The following is a 15,096-nucleotide window of genomic DNA, read 5'->3' as shown; positions in this document are numbered from 1 at the left end:
AGGGTGACTCGGTGCAAATACATTTGTAGCACAACATGTTGTTCAAGTTATACCTTCTCCCAACACTGCACAATGTAAAACATCGTGACTAGATTGTGCCATGAACCTTAATTCATCGATTCATCACAGGAAAGTCTCCACACTGCTGCCAGTCTCTTTCGGGGTAAATGTTCTGACAGTGAAAAGAAAGAGATGTTCAGAATAGGAAAAAAAAATGAAGCCACTAAAATGCAAATTTTATTCACAGTTGGCATGTTTATAAATATATATATATTACATTCTTACAATCTACAGTACATTCTATATATAGAGGGATTCAATCTAAGTGTTTGTGGGAGGGTGAGTGTGTATTAAACTGAGCAACCTAGATTCAATGACAGGAGACTTAATAAGAAAAGGAGGGCAAGGGCTCACTCTGGAAAATAAAGGGAAACTTCATTTTAGTTAGTGCTTTGGCACTTTGCCACTGGTCACTGGAGACTGCTTTTGGACCTCACAAAAATGTCATGGTTTTAGGGCTGGAGGGCACATCAGATTCAAAGAGTAATCACTGAAATCCCACCATATGTACATCCTTATCAGGGGAAAGCAGAAGATAATCATCACCTCTGGGAGAAACAAATGTTATCTACCAAGTTTAGCTGCTCAGGCGTCAGTGTTGAATGTCAGCACTCCTCCATGACCTTCGAGTGCCCTCTAAATGTGCTGAGCAGGGGTCTAAAGAAGCATGAACAGAGGGAACAGAACAACCTGACCTCTCCTAGGGAAGGGGGGGGACAACGAGGCAACTGCTGTTGGTGTCCGAGTTCAGCACAAGCTACACTTACCCAAGGCAGTGGCCAACTTTGGTACATGACAGCATGTAAAGCAAGTACCAGTGTGGTACCAAGATGTCTGTGCTTGGCAAGAGCACATTGTGGAGAAGCGAGTGTGCATGGAAGGGAGGGAGGAAACCACGTGCCTCCAAAGTTGACTGATGCTAGTAAGTGCCCTCAGGATAACAGATGGGGAGCGCTCCAGGGAAATGGCTGGGAATACAAATTTGAAATAGGACAATCAAGTAAAGTGGGCTTCTAAAAATAGCTTGTTCTCTCAAACTTTCCAAAACAGACCTTCCTTTATATGAGTGATATTCTGAGTATAGATAGCATCTTCTATTTTACAAATTAAGAAATACTGAAAATTGGCTGGCAAAGTTTATTACCTTGGCATCTACTTAAAAAGAGAGTTTCAGTTTTAACTGTATATGTGTATCCATTCTCAGTGCTTGGGAGGCAAACATGCTGGTTTGTAAACAGCCCAGTTACTCCTTTTTCCCCTCCAGATTCTTTGGAAACTCCTGACCTTTCAGCTCTGGGAGCTGATCTGCTCACACTGTTGGTTTTTTTGTCAGCTTTAAATTCATGTTCATGGATGGCCATTCTCTGCATGTGCCTTGACTGACACGCTCTCTTTGCGGATCTATTTATTCTGAGACCAATTTTTTGCTTTTAACCAAAGCTTGCAATATTGAACAGCAGACCTGTGTGAACTGGAGTTTGTTATATTTATTGATTTCCTGGGAAAGCTCAGAGAATGAGACCGTATTATTTTGCTAAGCTTTTGTTTTTTTCATGTTACCATGCATCAAAAAACCCTCACACATCTCTCACTTCCATCTCTGAGCACAGAGAAGGCTTGCATTTTAAGAGCTGTCCAAGATCTTTGCTCTCCCAGTTGCTTTTGGGTGGCTTCTTGGGGCTCCATTGAGTTATTATCCACCAGCTGATTCATGTTATCAATACAACATTTTGCCCCACTACCCAAAATTAAAGGCAGAAGGTGAGTGAAAAACAAACAAACAAACCAACCAAACAAAAAGAGTCTTTTGTGTCTCACTACACATTTTCATGTAATCTCTCCATATAGTTTTTAAGTTCTTTGCACTCCCCCAGGTCCATATCCTGGCAGACCCATTTAATGTCATCCTCACTGCTCATCAAGACTGAGTTGACAGTTGGACACCCATCATCAGAGGAGATGGTGGTAAAGGTGGTGAATTTAACCCGTTTCCTCTTAGAGGTAGGAGAAGTAGTTGGTTCACTTTTCTGTTCTTTCCCTTCAGTGAATGTGGACTCAGTAGACCTGAAAGACTGTCCATTAATATTTTTGGTGGCATTTGTGTTGAGGAGGTATTTGCTCTCTTCATAGTCCACTCCTCTGTCAATGGCTGTGATACGTTCATCTTGTTGGGATGAGAAATTTATGTGGTTCTCCAGAAGTTCTGTCCTGTTGCTCAGCCCAACCCAGTCATGAGAGTGGCTCATGCCTTCTTGCTCTTCAAAGGGAACTTGTTTGTTTCTGTACTTCAAAGCAAAAGTGACACAATTTATAAGGAAAACCAGAATTGCCAGGCAAAAGACTCCCAGGAGAGCATACATCCCTATCTCCAGGTCACTGAGACCCCTAGGTGTCTGGACTAGGTCATTCTCTTCCAAGTCTCCATTGCTTCGTGGCAAATCCACCTGTGCAGGGAAGCTCGTGAAGTCTATTGGGATGTTCTGCAGATGGCTGTCATCATCCAAGAGGCTTTCTCTGTCTTCTTTTTTACTTAGAATAGACCTTTGAGTGGTGGTTCCTTTGCCTTGCTCATGGCCCATTGAGGAGCTGTAATACTGGCCATCTCGCTCCTGAGAAGTAGTTTTCTGACGCCGGTCACTGGCATGATTTTCTAGGTGGACACCAGCACCTCTGCGTTTACTGTCACTGATGTTAGGGTTGGCATCACTCTGCCCAAACTTGACTTTAATGCTACCACTTCCAACAGCTAGGATGCTCTTTCTTTTGGATTTCTGGCATGATTCACTGATCACCATCTCTACCTTCACCAGTGTCCCCTGGCCTTCTGTCTCAGCAGCAATCACAGGCCACTTGAATTTGGGGTCATGGTGAACGGAGACCACCTTCTCATCCAGAGATGTAGCTGACAAGGAGAAGTCTTTGGAGTCATAAATATCCAGGGGCATGACAGATCCATCACTGAACTGGATCCAGCAGCTGATGGCTGCTTCCTATAATATATAAAACAAATACATGCATACCCAGAATAAACATTGAGGGAAATATGTTCTGTCCCTCATCCTCTCAAGATCCATATAACACTTATAACCAGAAAAGAAATAAAAAGGGAGAGCAGTAAAATTAATATATTGCCAAGATGCGAAGAGAAATGCTAGCTTAAAACACTCATTGATAATAAGATTTGTTTCCCCAAAGGTGCTTAAAGAAGCTGCATCCCCTGGGCTCTGAAGAATCTACTTCAGCACCATAATAAATTGCATGTCAGAAAGCATTACCAGTGACTGAGATCATTTACTATCGTATATTCAAATGAAAAAAAAAAGTTACATTATTTCTAAACTGCTTAAAATACAAAGTCTCCTCTTATTACATACAACACATGTTAAAAAATATCTAATATAGCAAGTAGGTCCATGCATGGCTCTGTACCTGCAGCCCTTGATTTTTGTCTCTCAAATTAAATAAGCCTTTTGTACAAGCCAATCTTTAGGAAACAGCCAGGGTAATTTTCACGCTTGTTAGCAATTAAAAGCAATACAATAATGAGGTTTAATCTCGTGTCACAGCAATGCAGGCTGTGTATTTCAGAGTGCGTGGAGGCTTACTGAGTCTAAGTGGGTCAAACCTGAGTACTAATTGCCTATTGCACGTGTGTAGTGCTGCAGCATTCCTGGGAACCTTGACTTTTGGTTGCTAACTTGAAACATTTTAAAGTATTCTCAGATCTCAGAAAACAAGTTGCTCACCCATTTCTGAAAATCTGCTCCCATAAGGACTCCCAAATGGCCATCAAAATGGCCATTCAAAATTGACATATATACAGAGAACAAATATATAGTATTGTCTTTTAAACTGTTTCTAGCACATAGTCATTCACCTGTTCAGATCATGGAGAATAAGCCTCCAGTCTTTTGGGATTGTATTGTGCATAATCTATTGGCCTGATTCTGAAATCCTTACAGCTACAAAGCTCCCCATGCTTCAATGGGAGACTTGCTTCTGTCTCTATTTCAGGACACAGCCCTAAGACTTTGCTGACACTGTTATAAATCCCAGCTTTGTGTTTATTAATCTTTGGATGTTTCTTGAAGGCCGCAAAGAATTTGTGTCATCAACTTTCATCCTCCCACTGTGTTGCTTAAACCTGCCTAATCATTTAATAATTTTGCTTTGCTTTGGTTGTAGAGATTGTGCTTGGAAAATCATTTACTAAGCAACAGAATGAATTAGATGCCTTTCAAAATGAAGTTGGTCCCTGAAGGGTGTAAGGTGCACATCTTCCTCGCTGGTGTAATTCTGATCCAATGTTGTTCTGAGTGTACCCCTGCATCCAGAGAGGGATTCATCTACACTCCATTTCTCGGAACTGAAATGTCAGTGCTGTGCAGCTCACTGGGACTAAATGCCATCAACCCCAGCTTTTGGGCTGATTTCAAGGTATTTTATTTAACTCCCCCATGTCAGCAATGGATTAGCTCACTCATCTTATTTCTAACTACCTGGCACTGATTTTTTAACTCCCTGGAAGACTATGGGAGCCTGATTTTTATCACCCTATAAAGACAGCAGCTGTGCATTATTTCTCACCCTGCTTCCCAAGGATAAGACCCTATGATGAATTAAAGCATCTCAACAGTTGGCCAGATTTCAAATGTGCATGTCATGATCCTTTACCTTTAAAGCTCAGAACATGTTTAAGTGTTAAGAGCCCAGTGCATCCTTGATGTACATCCCAGACTGATGGATTTGGGTTGGAAAAAAAGTTAAAATTTCAAATGTAGACAGAAGCACAAAGACAAATATCAAGGAGGGACTGATGGGGACATTTCAAAGTCCAAAAGCCCTTGGTGACTGTTGGCTCCCTAGTACAGGAGCTGAGAATAACATGGGGAAAAAAATTAGTTTATGAAATCACAAATCAGGAAATGAGTCAATGATGCTGATTGATATTCTAATAACGGGTTGGAATGAAAGGGATGTTCCCCAACTTCTTAAAATGCTCACAAAAAGTAACTAATGGAGTTTGCCATAAGGCATTACACTTCCTCACTTAAAGATGGACTTAAAAGAATTGATTTGGATACCTGTGGTGGGAGGCTGAACTTGTCAACCTAGCTGCCTGTATGTCGTGTGACCTAGTAGATGTTGGATGGCACAGAAAGGGTGTGAGTGTGAGGAGACTGCTGTTGCTTAATTATGACACATTGAGTTTCATGCGTTATTTATAGGATGCAGCCATGACAGATGGGGGATGCCTGTTTGTTGACTGGGGTTGTTTAAAATTAGTGCCATTTTTCTTAGATCTTTGGTTTTCTGTAAGGGCACCTGGTGGCCTTAAATAAAAAGTGCCCATAAGGAAAATGTTTTATTAGCACAGTATTAATAAAGAATCTGCTTGATTCCATCAGCTTGTAATGGCAGATCTATTGAATCAGATTGGTGTCCTCCCACAATACAATACATGTGGGCAAGAGTACCTGCTTTGGAGCCTGGAGCAGCTCTTGTGCTACTGCAGTAGCAAAGATAGCCTTATTGCTTCCTGGACTGAGCTGCAGAGAAAGTGACAATCCAGTCACCAGCTGCACTCCCAGGTCAGTTATTGTCACCTTCTCATCCAGAACTGTCACTGTCTTCTCAGCCAAGATAGCATCTGAAAGGGGGGACAGTATCTGAAAAGAAGAATCAAAGTTAGCAACAGCCATTTTGCATAGCACCAAGCAAACTAGCTACACAGAACTGCTGTAATACATGTAACTGGTATTTATGTTAATAGGCAGAATTACTCTTAGCAGATAGACATTATTAAAATATGATTAAAAAATGACTAGTCACATTTTGTAACTCTTCTGCAATAATAGGGTGCTTATAACAGCTTTTACCAGCTTAATTGTAATCAGCTATTCCATTCGCCTCTTCAATATGCTAACCACATCTGCTTCAGATATATTAACTATTTGTAATCTAAATGTAATCTTTATATGAAATGCAATTATTTTATAAGTGATTGTAGGTTTAGGTAGCATATATATAATGCAATCTACAGATTTATATAAAATCCACTAAATAAATGACATTTATTTCTATCCTATAGAAATAAAGGCTAATCTATTGCTACAATAACCACTCAGGGTATTGTAATCAAAATTGACAGAGAAAACTTGTTTTGGTTTAAAAAGATGTGCAGGGAGGTCAGTGCACTGATACCTGACATCCAAAGATGCTCATTAGGAAGCAAGTTGAATTTAATGATCCATACAGGGTACCATGCATATTTGAAGCAGTTTATAAGAAGCATTATTTGAACCTAACTTGCTTTCAGGTTTTTTTTCCCCTCAGATTTTTCTCTCCACAGCTTTATGTGCATCTGCTGGAGCACTGAAGTCCTAGAGCTTCAGAAAGCCATTCAGAAAATCTTAACAGATTTTGCAGGAAGTCAAAAATCTCAAATCCCATTTCTCCAGCCCTGACAACCTCTGTTACTGACAGTGCGGTGGTTGTTTTCTGGTTTGACGGTCGGAGATGATGAACATGTTTGGAGAGTCAGATTTCTTACCCTGTTCCAGTGCTTGGTAACATGTTTTCTAATTTGTAACCTCTCTCTTATTTTGAATTAATCTCTCTTATTTTTTCCTTCTCCTCTGGGACTCTCTTTTCTAGGCTGCTGTTTCTTTCCACAGCATGTGAAAAACTGCCAATGGGATGATGCATAGGTGAGTTACTATGCATCACAGTAACTCGCTATGGGTGTTACTCCAGAGCGAGTTAGTCCAGAGTGGGGACACTAAGGTACAGCCACATATACAGTGGTACTTACAGGCCATAGTCTTAGCCATATTGGCTGAAACTGAGGAAGCTAAATCTGCACCCCTGGAGAACATAACGTAGTTGTCACTCTCAGTCAGTGTTCTGAACATCATTCTAGAAGTGCCAATGATTATTACTGCTTTGTGCATATTCTGAATTATGCCCCAATATTTACATTCTGTAACACATGCCTTGAGCTTGCCAGGTGGTGGGTTAATGGAGGAAAAGGCATAAGTAATTAATTTTCCCTACCTGAATCGTTGTCATTCCAAGCTCCTGCCCAATCAAAACCTGTCCGTCCTGCAGCTTAGCGATTCTTGGCTCCTCCACCTGCATGAAGTCACTCACCAGGTCAGTGATGTCAATCTGCCAGTCAGAACCCAGTAAATAGTTCAGCTGGCCACCAGGGTCTGAGGCTTCAGCTACAAACTGTGTGAGGACTCGCACCATTGCATGTTGGTACTGAAGAGCACAGCCTCTTCCCTTGCGTTCATCCTCTTCCTCATCATCGCTGTCCCTGGCTGGCCTGGTAGGACACCACAAATGAAAAAGTAATTTAAACTGGTGCTAGGAGTTGCTTCAACAAGGGGCCTTTGTCCCTTTCAGTTGCTCTGCTGAAGCTGCTTCCTTCAGTGCATTTCTGAAGTCAGCCAGGTTCCCCCACTTTAATCCTATTTTCCTTGTTCATAACTGAGACCTCCAGGCTGCCTAAATCTCCAAAACAGCAACTGAAATCAGCAACTGGCCTGCTAACTTTGGTACCATACTGTCCTCTCCAAATATCTCTCATTATTTTCCATGTTAAGTTCTTACTTTCAGGACCTTCCCACTTTTATTCTTTCTGGATCTTTTCATAAACATCTTTGAGTTGCCATGGGAATCTCCTCTTCCTGTGTGCCATTCAGGTTGAAATCATGTCTCCATCAAGATCCCCATTTCTTTGCTGTGATATTAACAGAACCCTGGTAATAAATGATGTCTTCATAGGTAGGTGGGAATAGCAAGTACCTACTTTATCAATTTGTTCTTAATAACACTGACAACAGACATAAACAATCTAGATCTACCTATGTCCTTCCTCTGCCTTGTCATTCACAAACCACTGACCTGTGGGCATGAACAGAATCCTTAAAGCTCTAGTTACCAGTGTCCTGACTCCAAGACACTGATCAGTGCACTGGACCCTACAGTGATATGAAACAAGTATGTACTAGTTGTGATCATTGACAACGGATAAATTAACTGGCAGGACCTGTGAACCAGGCTGCAGAACGACCAGCCTTGCCAGAGCTGGTCCTTGTTGATGTCTTCCTGCTGCCTGATGGCCAATCCTGCCTAACTTGACCAATTGGCTCTTCCCATCCTAATCACTAGCACTACACAAGGAAATTGATTTCCAGCGCAGGATTGTGCAACCTGCATCTTCATTTCCCTCGTAAGTCCACTGCAGGAACCTACTGAATAAATGTCTGCTTGACCTTCAAATTTACACTGGAATTGCATTAATGCCAAATAAGCATGTTCAGATCCACTGGCCCTGACAGGACTTTGGCACGTACACATCCTAGAATGAACATCCTCTAATGAAACCTACCTCTTATTAGAGATGATGGGGACTCTCCACCCCTTGATCTGATTTAGTTCTGTGTCAGAGACCTCTATCTGCAGTGGGAGACGAGGAACCCAGACTGTCATTTCTAAAGGGGCACTCAGATGCTGGTAAGTGAAATTAACTATGACGTTCACTTTGCCTTTCATTTCCTTCCCGTTGACAAAGACATAGTCACATCTGTCAGAAACCTGAAGAAAGGAGAAAAAATAAGAAATTAGTGAGTCTCTTCACAAATTATAAAGTACACCACATGCTGGGAAAGTGAGTGGGAGAAAGAGAAAGGATATAGGTTTAAAGTAGTTCCAAGTTCAGAGGACATCCAGGAAAAACAAAAAAAGGTGAGTGGCATGACCCCTTAACAGCCTGTTATAATCTGGCATCATTTTAAAAGGCAGGCTTTTTCTGTTATAAACATTTTCTAGTTTAAGATAAAAGAACAGCTTTATTCTGTTCTTAATTCCCACTGTAACACTAGGATAGTCCTCTCCCCAAGGCTCAGTCAGACTCTACTATCCTCCTCCTCCTCTACTTTGCGTGCAGCCCAAAGAATACCACATACCCGTGAGGAGGAACAGGTAGCTGCCTGTATACAAAACTGAGTAGGGAACAGATTTTTCTAGTCAACCCCAAAATGGGACAAAAGGTTCTTCAGGAGTCCCATTACATGTCCAGGGCATGGGCTGGTCACATCAACCAAAAACCAGTCACAGGGAAGAACCCACTGATGCCCAGTGGTGTTCACTGGTGCCAAACACCACCTCAGCTGCAAGCCTGACACAAGTCTTACACAGTGTTCTGCTCAAGCTGGGCCTGATGTCATTTTATTTATTACCTGCAGTTTTGGACATCAATATTGCCAAGAGTTACTAAATCTGACTCAAGCAATTTAGCAGCTATTGCAAGGATCTAGGTGAGCTGACAGGACCTGTTCATTACAGCTGGTTAAAATATATGAGTAAATGTACATGTCTAATAATTTATTAACTACCACTTTACCGTGCTGATGATCTGAAGGAATGATCTATTAAAACTCTGAACTCTTTTCACAATCCATTACCATTCAGACCTTCTATTCCATTCTGTAAATGTATTTAATATTTCTAACTCCAGAATGCAGTCTCATCCCCATCAGAATTTAATGCCATTTTTTCCTTTTCTGTTTGAATGCTAAATGAATTTAAATCATATTTAAATACCACCAGCTTTCATAGGATAATTTACATTCCTAATATTATTATCTTTAAACAACAACAACAACCCTCCTTACAGATAGATCCACAGCAAATCCATTTCCATCCTTGCTTGTCTCAGCACAGGTTATGTTCCAAAAAGAGTTATGATGACTCTTGCTATGTCTCTCTTGCAAGTAATGGCTGTTCTAAGATCAATGTCTTACAGTAGCCATTGGTTTCAGCAGGAAGGTAAGGAATTTATTCACAGGCAGAATTATGGTTTGGGGGATTTTCTCACGTTTAGCATGTTTTACATTAGCTTTTAACAGCTCCTGTGAGGATCTAATCTCATTGTCTTGCACAGAAATAAAACCTAGTTGCTGTCAAAAAAGCCTCAGAGCATGGGGCTGTGCAATGCAGGGAAAGGACCTCACAGCAGGCAGCTGAGGACAGACAAATCCTGCTCCAGCTGGGGCCTGTGGCATTGCTGTAATATCCACTTCATCATAGTGTTCATCCAAACTGGCCTGAGCTGAGGAAGAAGAGACTCTGCAAAACTCCAGGAGAAGCTTCATAGGCATAAGGCATAAGCACATCCCTTCTGGGAACTGCATGTCTGGGCAGCAGCAAGAGAGCAGACGTTATTCGTGCATCCTTGCAGAAGGCACACTAATTCAAGTGTAGTCTTTTCAGGGTGAGAACTACATCATACTTCTCACCTGCAAGGTCCAACAGTCTGATGGGCAGGAAGTCAGAAGACCTTCAGCCAGTACCTGGTACATTTTCTCCTTCTCCCACCCCATGGGGTACCTTGGTAAGTGGAAATCATCTATTCCTTGCTGGCACTGCATTTACCCCTGTTGCCTTTCTGTATTTTAAGTGCTCTCCTCAGACCAGACAACTCTCCAATGTGCTAATAACCCCTGTCTACTGCTTCCTACCTCTCCTGTTTCACTGGGATGCCAGTGAGAATTAAAACTGGGCAGAGCCTCAAAGTGCTGATTCGCACCTGAGAGGCAACAGATCAAACCTGGAGGCAAAGTGACCCTGAGGAAAACATTTTCCCTGGGAGCTGATTGCCCTGAGGTCCTTCACCTGTCTCTGTGCTCTGCCAAGCTGCACCATACCTACAAGTGAACGGCCTGAAGACAGGGATTTAACTTCAGTGGTGCATGGGGCCAGGTAATAGCTTTCAGTGTGACTTCCTCATCACCTCTGCTTCCAGCTAGCAACACCTCATATTCTTGAATATTAGCTAGTTAACACATCAGGCAATTAAATGTCTCCATGGGTGATCAACCTAGGGCTGAAACCATCTCCTAGTGATTTGAGGTAACAGGTAAACTGTCTTGCAGTATGAAAACCAGTTGGGGAATGTTTCCAAACACTGCAGAGAAGTGAGCTGAGCCCTTGGAGCCCTCTTCCAAGCAGACCCCTTCAGCCTCCCCTGCATGTGTCTGCTCTGCCCTGAGCAGTGGCTTTTAAAGCATCCATAGATAGCACAGGGGGGATTTGGCTGTTGTTCTTATTAGACTGTGTGTGTGTGAAGAGCAGCACATAGGGACTGGAAAAAGGCTGAGACTCTCCCATGTAACAGAGGTAACTGCTGTATTATGCTAGCAAGAGATGGGAATCAGACTCTCAGATTTTAAATTCATTAAAGCTCAAGCAATAGCAAGAGAAAGAAAATTTGGCAGGCAAACAGATCTCAGTTCCAATTTTATCAGGGTATACTACAGAAAAAGAGAGTTAAAAAAAGAATACATCCCTGAAAACCTACTATATGAATGATTCAATAAATACCATGACCTTGTGCTTTCAGGATTATGATTTATAAAACAAACTGATGGTCAGGAAAAGAATGACTACACTTGGGATACCCATTTCTGCTGTTTTCCTTTCTGTAAGTGGAGACGGCAACAACTATGAGCTCATTCGGTTCCCAGCCAGCCTTCACTCTTTGAATGAATAAGCATCACTGTTCACTGCAGTTTGCATGCAGTCCTAACAGAGGAACAGCAAAACATGGTGCAGAGTACAGTACATTCTCGTAAATCAGGCCAGGACATTCAGAAACAGGTCATCAATAGAAAGGCAGATTAGCCATGTCCGTGTTACTACAGACAGATCCGAACAATCCATCTTCCAGCACAAGACTGCTACTGCTGAACCCAGGACAGATGTAGAGAAAGAAGAAAAACTGAGTTTCTCCATCTCCTTTGAGTTTTCTAAGCTGTTTGTTGGAAATGAGTGAATATTTAGTGAAATGAGCTTGGTGGGACTCAGCTGAGCCTCTGCAGGACAGATCTGCACATGAACACAAACCATCCATCGCAGCTCAGCAGCTGGCAAACTCTGGGCAGTCCTCAGGGCTGACACAGGCGAAGAGAGTGATGGGCTCCTCCTCGCACACCTTCTCCATGTTAATGCTGATGGGGGCAGCACAGATAAGCTTCTGCTGCCACTGCCTTTTCTGAGCCCATGTCTCCTTTTCAACCTGTAATGGATTTCAATTCCTTGCTATGTCAAGTAGTTCCTTTTCTTTGGTGTTAATTCTCATAAACAGCCTTTAAGTACCAGCCCTCTTCTCTGCTCTCCAGTCCTTGCTTTCCATGACTCACCACACACATTAGCAATGGCTGTGGTTCAACTTTATTAAACGCATGAATGGAGCCACTGCACATACCCTTGGATGCATGTGCAAGCCAAAGAGAGGGCCTGCACTAAATCAACAACAGCTCCCCGACAGTGAGCTATTAAGGGAATTATGGGGTTGCAAAAGCTTGGTCTCCACAGTGATAGATTTCAGAAAACTATTAAACGCACTATAAAATGCAAGAGGGGGGTTGGGGTTGTGGGGTTTTTGGTTGTTGGTTGTTTTGGGGTGTGTGTTTTCAGCTCTGTTCCCAGCTGAAAGTCAAAACACAGCCCTGCACCAGCTACCAAGAAAGAGAAAAATGACTGCCACTGCTAAACCCAGGACAGAGGGGAACTACAAAGGGCTGGAGCAAGGTGGGCGATTTGTGGGGAAAACCAATTTGTTTTCTTGCCAAAATCCAGCAATCCCACCTGTATCTCTTTTTCCTTTCCCCCTGCCTTTGAGTATTGGTATCTCGGGGATGGCAACTCAGTTTTCAGTGAAGGTGACAAGGGTTCAAGAGCAAAAGAGTAGATTTTCCTTTACTGCTAATGTAGTGCTGGGATACACCTCTCTGTGTTGTGACCACTATAATTCAAGGGCATTATAATGCCATTAAGCCCTTCTGGTGCTGTGCTCCCTTGCTGAAGCCTTTCTGGGCTTTCTGTCGCTGGAGCTTTTCACACAATCACGCTGAGCTGGCTGCCATTAATTAAGGGAAGCTGTACTTAGTGCTCACAAGATGCTCCAAAAACCCTCTCAATACAGGGGACTTTTATCTCTTGAGGGAACTGGGATTTGAATGGCTTTTTTTGGGCATGAACTTGGTAGGTTATAAAAGTGCTTTGGGTTTCATTTGGCTCCTGCAGCTCCACCTCTTTTTTGGTGAACAAGTCAGACAGCTTTCTCTGAGTCACATACATACACACATCTCATCTCCCTGCACCAGGGCAGCAGAGGGCAGAGGCCCATTCCTTGCTGCCAGCACAGCACAGAATTAGGAATTAGATTTCTAAGTGCACCATGTCTGTACCAAACACGTGGCTTCTGGCAAGCTGGGTGTCGAGTTCAATCATCGCTACTATAGAACATGCAAAGTGGAGTATTTCAAATGAGCTCAGCATTGCATTTAATTCAAACCCTTAGTCCTGTTGTCAGAAGTGGGAATAGAGTTAAGTCACTGCTGCCTCCTTCCACAAAATCCTCGCTGTAAATTCCTTCAGCAACCTTCTACATGGGGTACCCCAAAACTGAGCCCAAAACTCAGCTGATCACCCTGCAACTGTGAAAATGATGTGGCTGTGTCACTTTAACACAGGATTGTTTCCTCGGCAAATACTGACCAGAAAAGAAGGGGGGCATTGCTGGTCCAAAGCATTTTTTTATAATATAAAACATTTTTGATAATAAAATACTTTTTTATAATAACACTTTTTAATGTTTAAAGCCTGTTTGTGTTATTTGAAAAGAAGTCAGCTCTGTCCTTTAAAGCATCCCACATTCTGTACATTCTTCAGGTGTGATCACAAGCAAGAGAAATTAGTTTTTATTGATTTATTTTATTTCACTGTTTGCTAGACTATCTGTGGAACAAAACACTAAATGCTTTGAAGTCTTGGGACTTCAGCCAGCCTAGGAAAAAAATGGAAAGAAGCAATAAAGCCCCTCATAAATCACACACAATCCATATCCCACTGACCTCCTGGCATCCAGTTCTCCAGTGAACATTACTCCCATCCCTTTCCTAAAAGGATTTTACTGCTTTTCCCATTACCCTTTTGCAGAGGCTGTATATGGTAGATATGAATCTGTGTGGCTGACTATTCCTTTGGTCCCATAAACCCATGTTAGCTCTGGGCTGAACAGAATCCAAAGATCTAATGGGAGGGAGGGTACATCCTAACTCCCAGAAGAGGTACCCAGCATTTCACTGTTAGCTCTCAGAAATAGCTTTAATAGTCTTTTCACACCAAATTATCATCATTAAATTCCCACAGGAAAATGGTAAAACCCTCACAGGAAACTGCTTTTCTGCTACAGTAATTCTGTAGAACTCTTACAAAGTCACAGCTAATAAGTCTTTGAAAATAAGATGCACCTAGAGCAGTTCTGGTTTAGGCATTTCAAGTGTGGCCTATTAGGAAAGTGTCTGACATTTCCATGTAAAATCTGTATTTCAGAAACACTCTGGGACTCCGGTCCCCTGTGCATGTTCTGTAAGTGATCCTTCTCCCATATAAGCATTCTTCTTTTATAATATAAGCTTCAAACAAAGCCCTGCCACCTTGGCAAGCTCATGGGATCTCCTCTGATTTATCACTGCACACATTTTCCTTGGTCTACCAGCATAAATGGCGATATTTAGTAACGTAAGTTATGTTAATGAGCCCTGCCTAAATCACTGCTGTCAGAAGAAGAATGGGGGAGTCTCTTACAACCATTAAAATTGAATGAGGAGGGAAATAAATAAGCAAAACCAGCTCATTTGGGCTATAAAAGACTCCAGAACACAAGCTGTGTACCATGGTACAAAAGGATGAGGCCATTATTAGCATTATAAGTCACTTATAAATGACTCGGGGGAGGCGGAGTCACCTTTAATCACCTGCACTTAACCCGCAGCGCTGGAGTGAGATTCATTACTGTGATAACTGAATCCAGCCTGAAATGATGCAAGGCAGAGATAAATTACTATAACAAAGAAGCAATGCAGGGGGTAGATCAGCTCTAAGCCCACTATATGTCCCAAAAAGTGACCTCAGATTCTGTGAGGACCCTGAGTTTGAGAAATCTCTGTCCTCAGACCTGAT

General features: G+C 42.2%; 1 protein-coding gene across 4 annotated transcripts in view; it reads right to left on the bottom strand.

The window, feature by feature from the left end:
• Positions 1–224: 224 nt before the first annotated feature.
• Positions 225–15,096, bottom strand: part of TMEM132D (transmembrane protein 132D) — a 269,350-nt gene continuing 254,478 nt past the window's right edge. For 3 of the 4 annotated variants that reach the window (XM_061355391.1, XM_061355389.1, XM_061355390.1), the window contains exons 6-9: positions 8,459–8,664; positions 7,117–7,390; positions 5,538–5,729; positions 225–3,050 (exon numbers count right to left, since the gene is read on the bottom strand). In XM_061355391.1, coding sequence (XP_061211375.1) covers positions 1,878–3,050; positions 5,538–5,729; positions 7,117–7,390; positions 8,459–8,664 — 1,845 coding nt within the window. In that variant the 3' untranslated portion in view covers positions 225–1,877. Of the gene's footprint in view, positions 3,051–5,537; positions 5,730–7,116; positions 7,391–8,458; positions 8,665–10,589; positions 10,614–15,096 lie in introns of those variants that run through there. The other variant, XM_061355392.1, reaches the window with a different exon arrangement.

Source organism: Neopsephotus bourkii, unplaced genomic scaffold (assembly GCF_033783945.1).
Source record: "Neopsephotus bourkii isolate Nb327-2 ecotype Australia unplaced genomic scaffold, CSIRO-AGI_Nbou_v1 NB_795, whole genome shotgun sequence".
Classification (NCBI taxonomy): Eukaryota; Metazoa; Chordata; class Aves; order Psittaciformes; family Psittacidae; genus Neopsephotus; species Neopsephotus bourkii.
The sequence above is the reverse complement of the archived record's forward strand: the minus strand, read 5'-3'. Positions and strand labels throughout refer to the sequence as shown.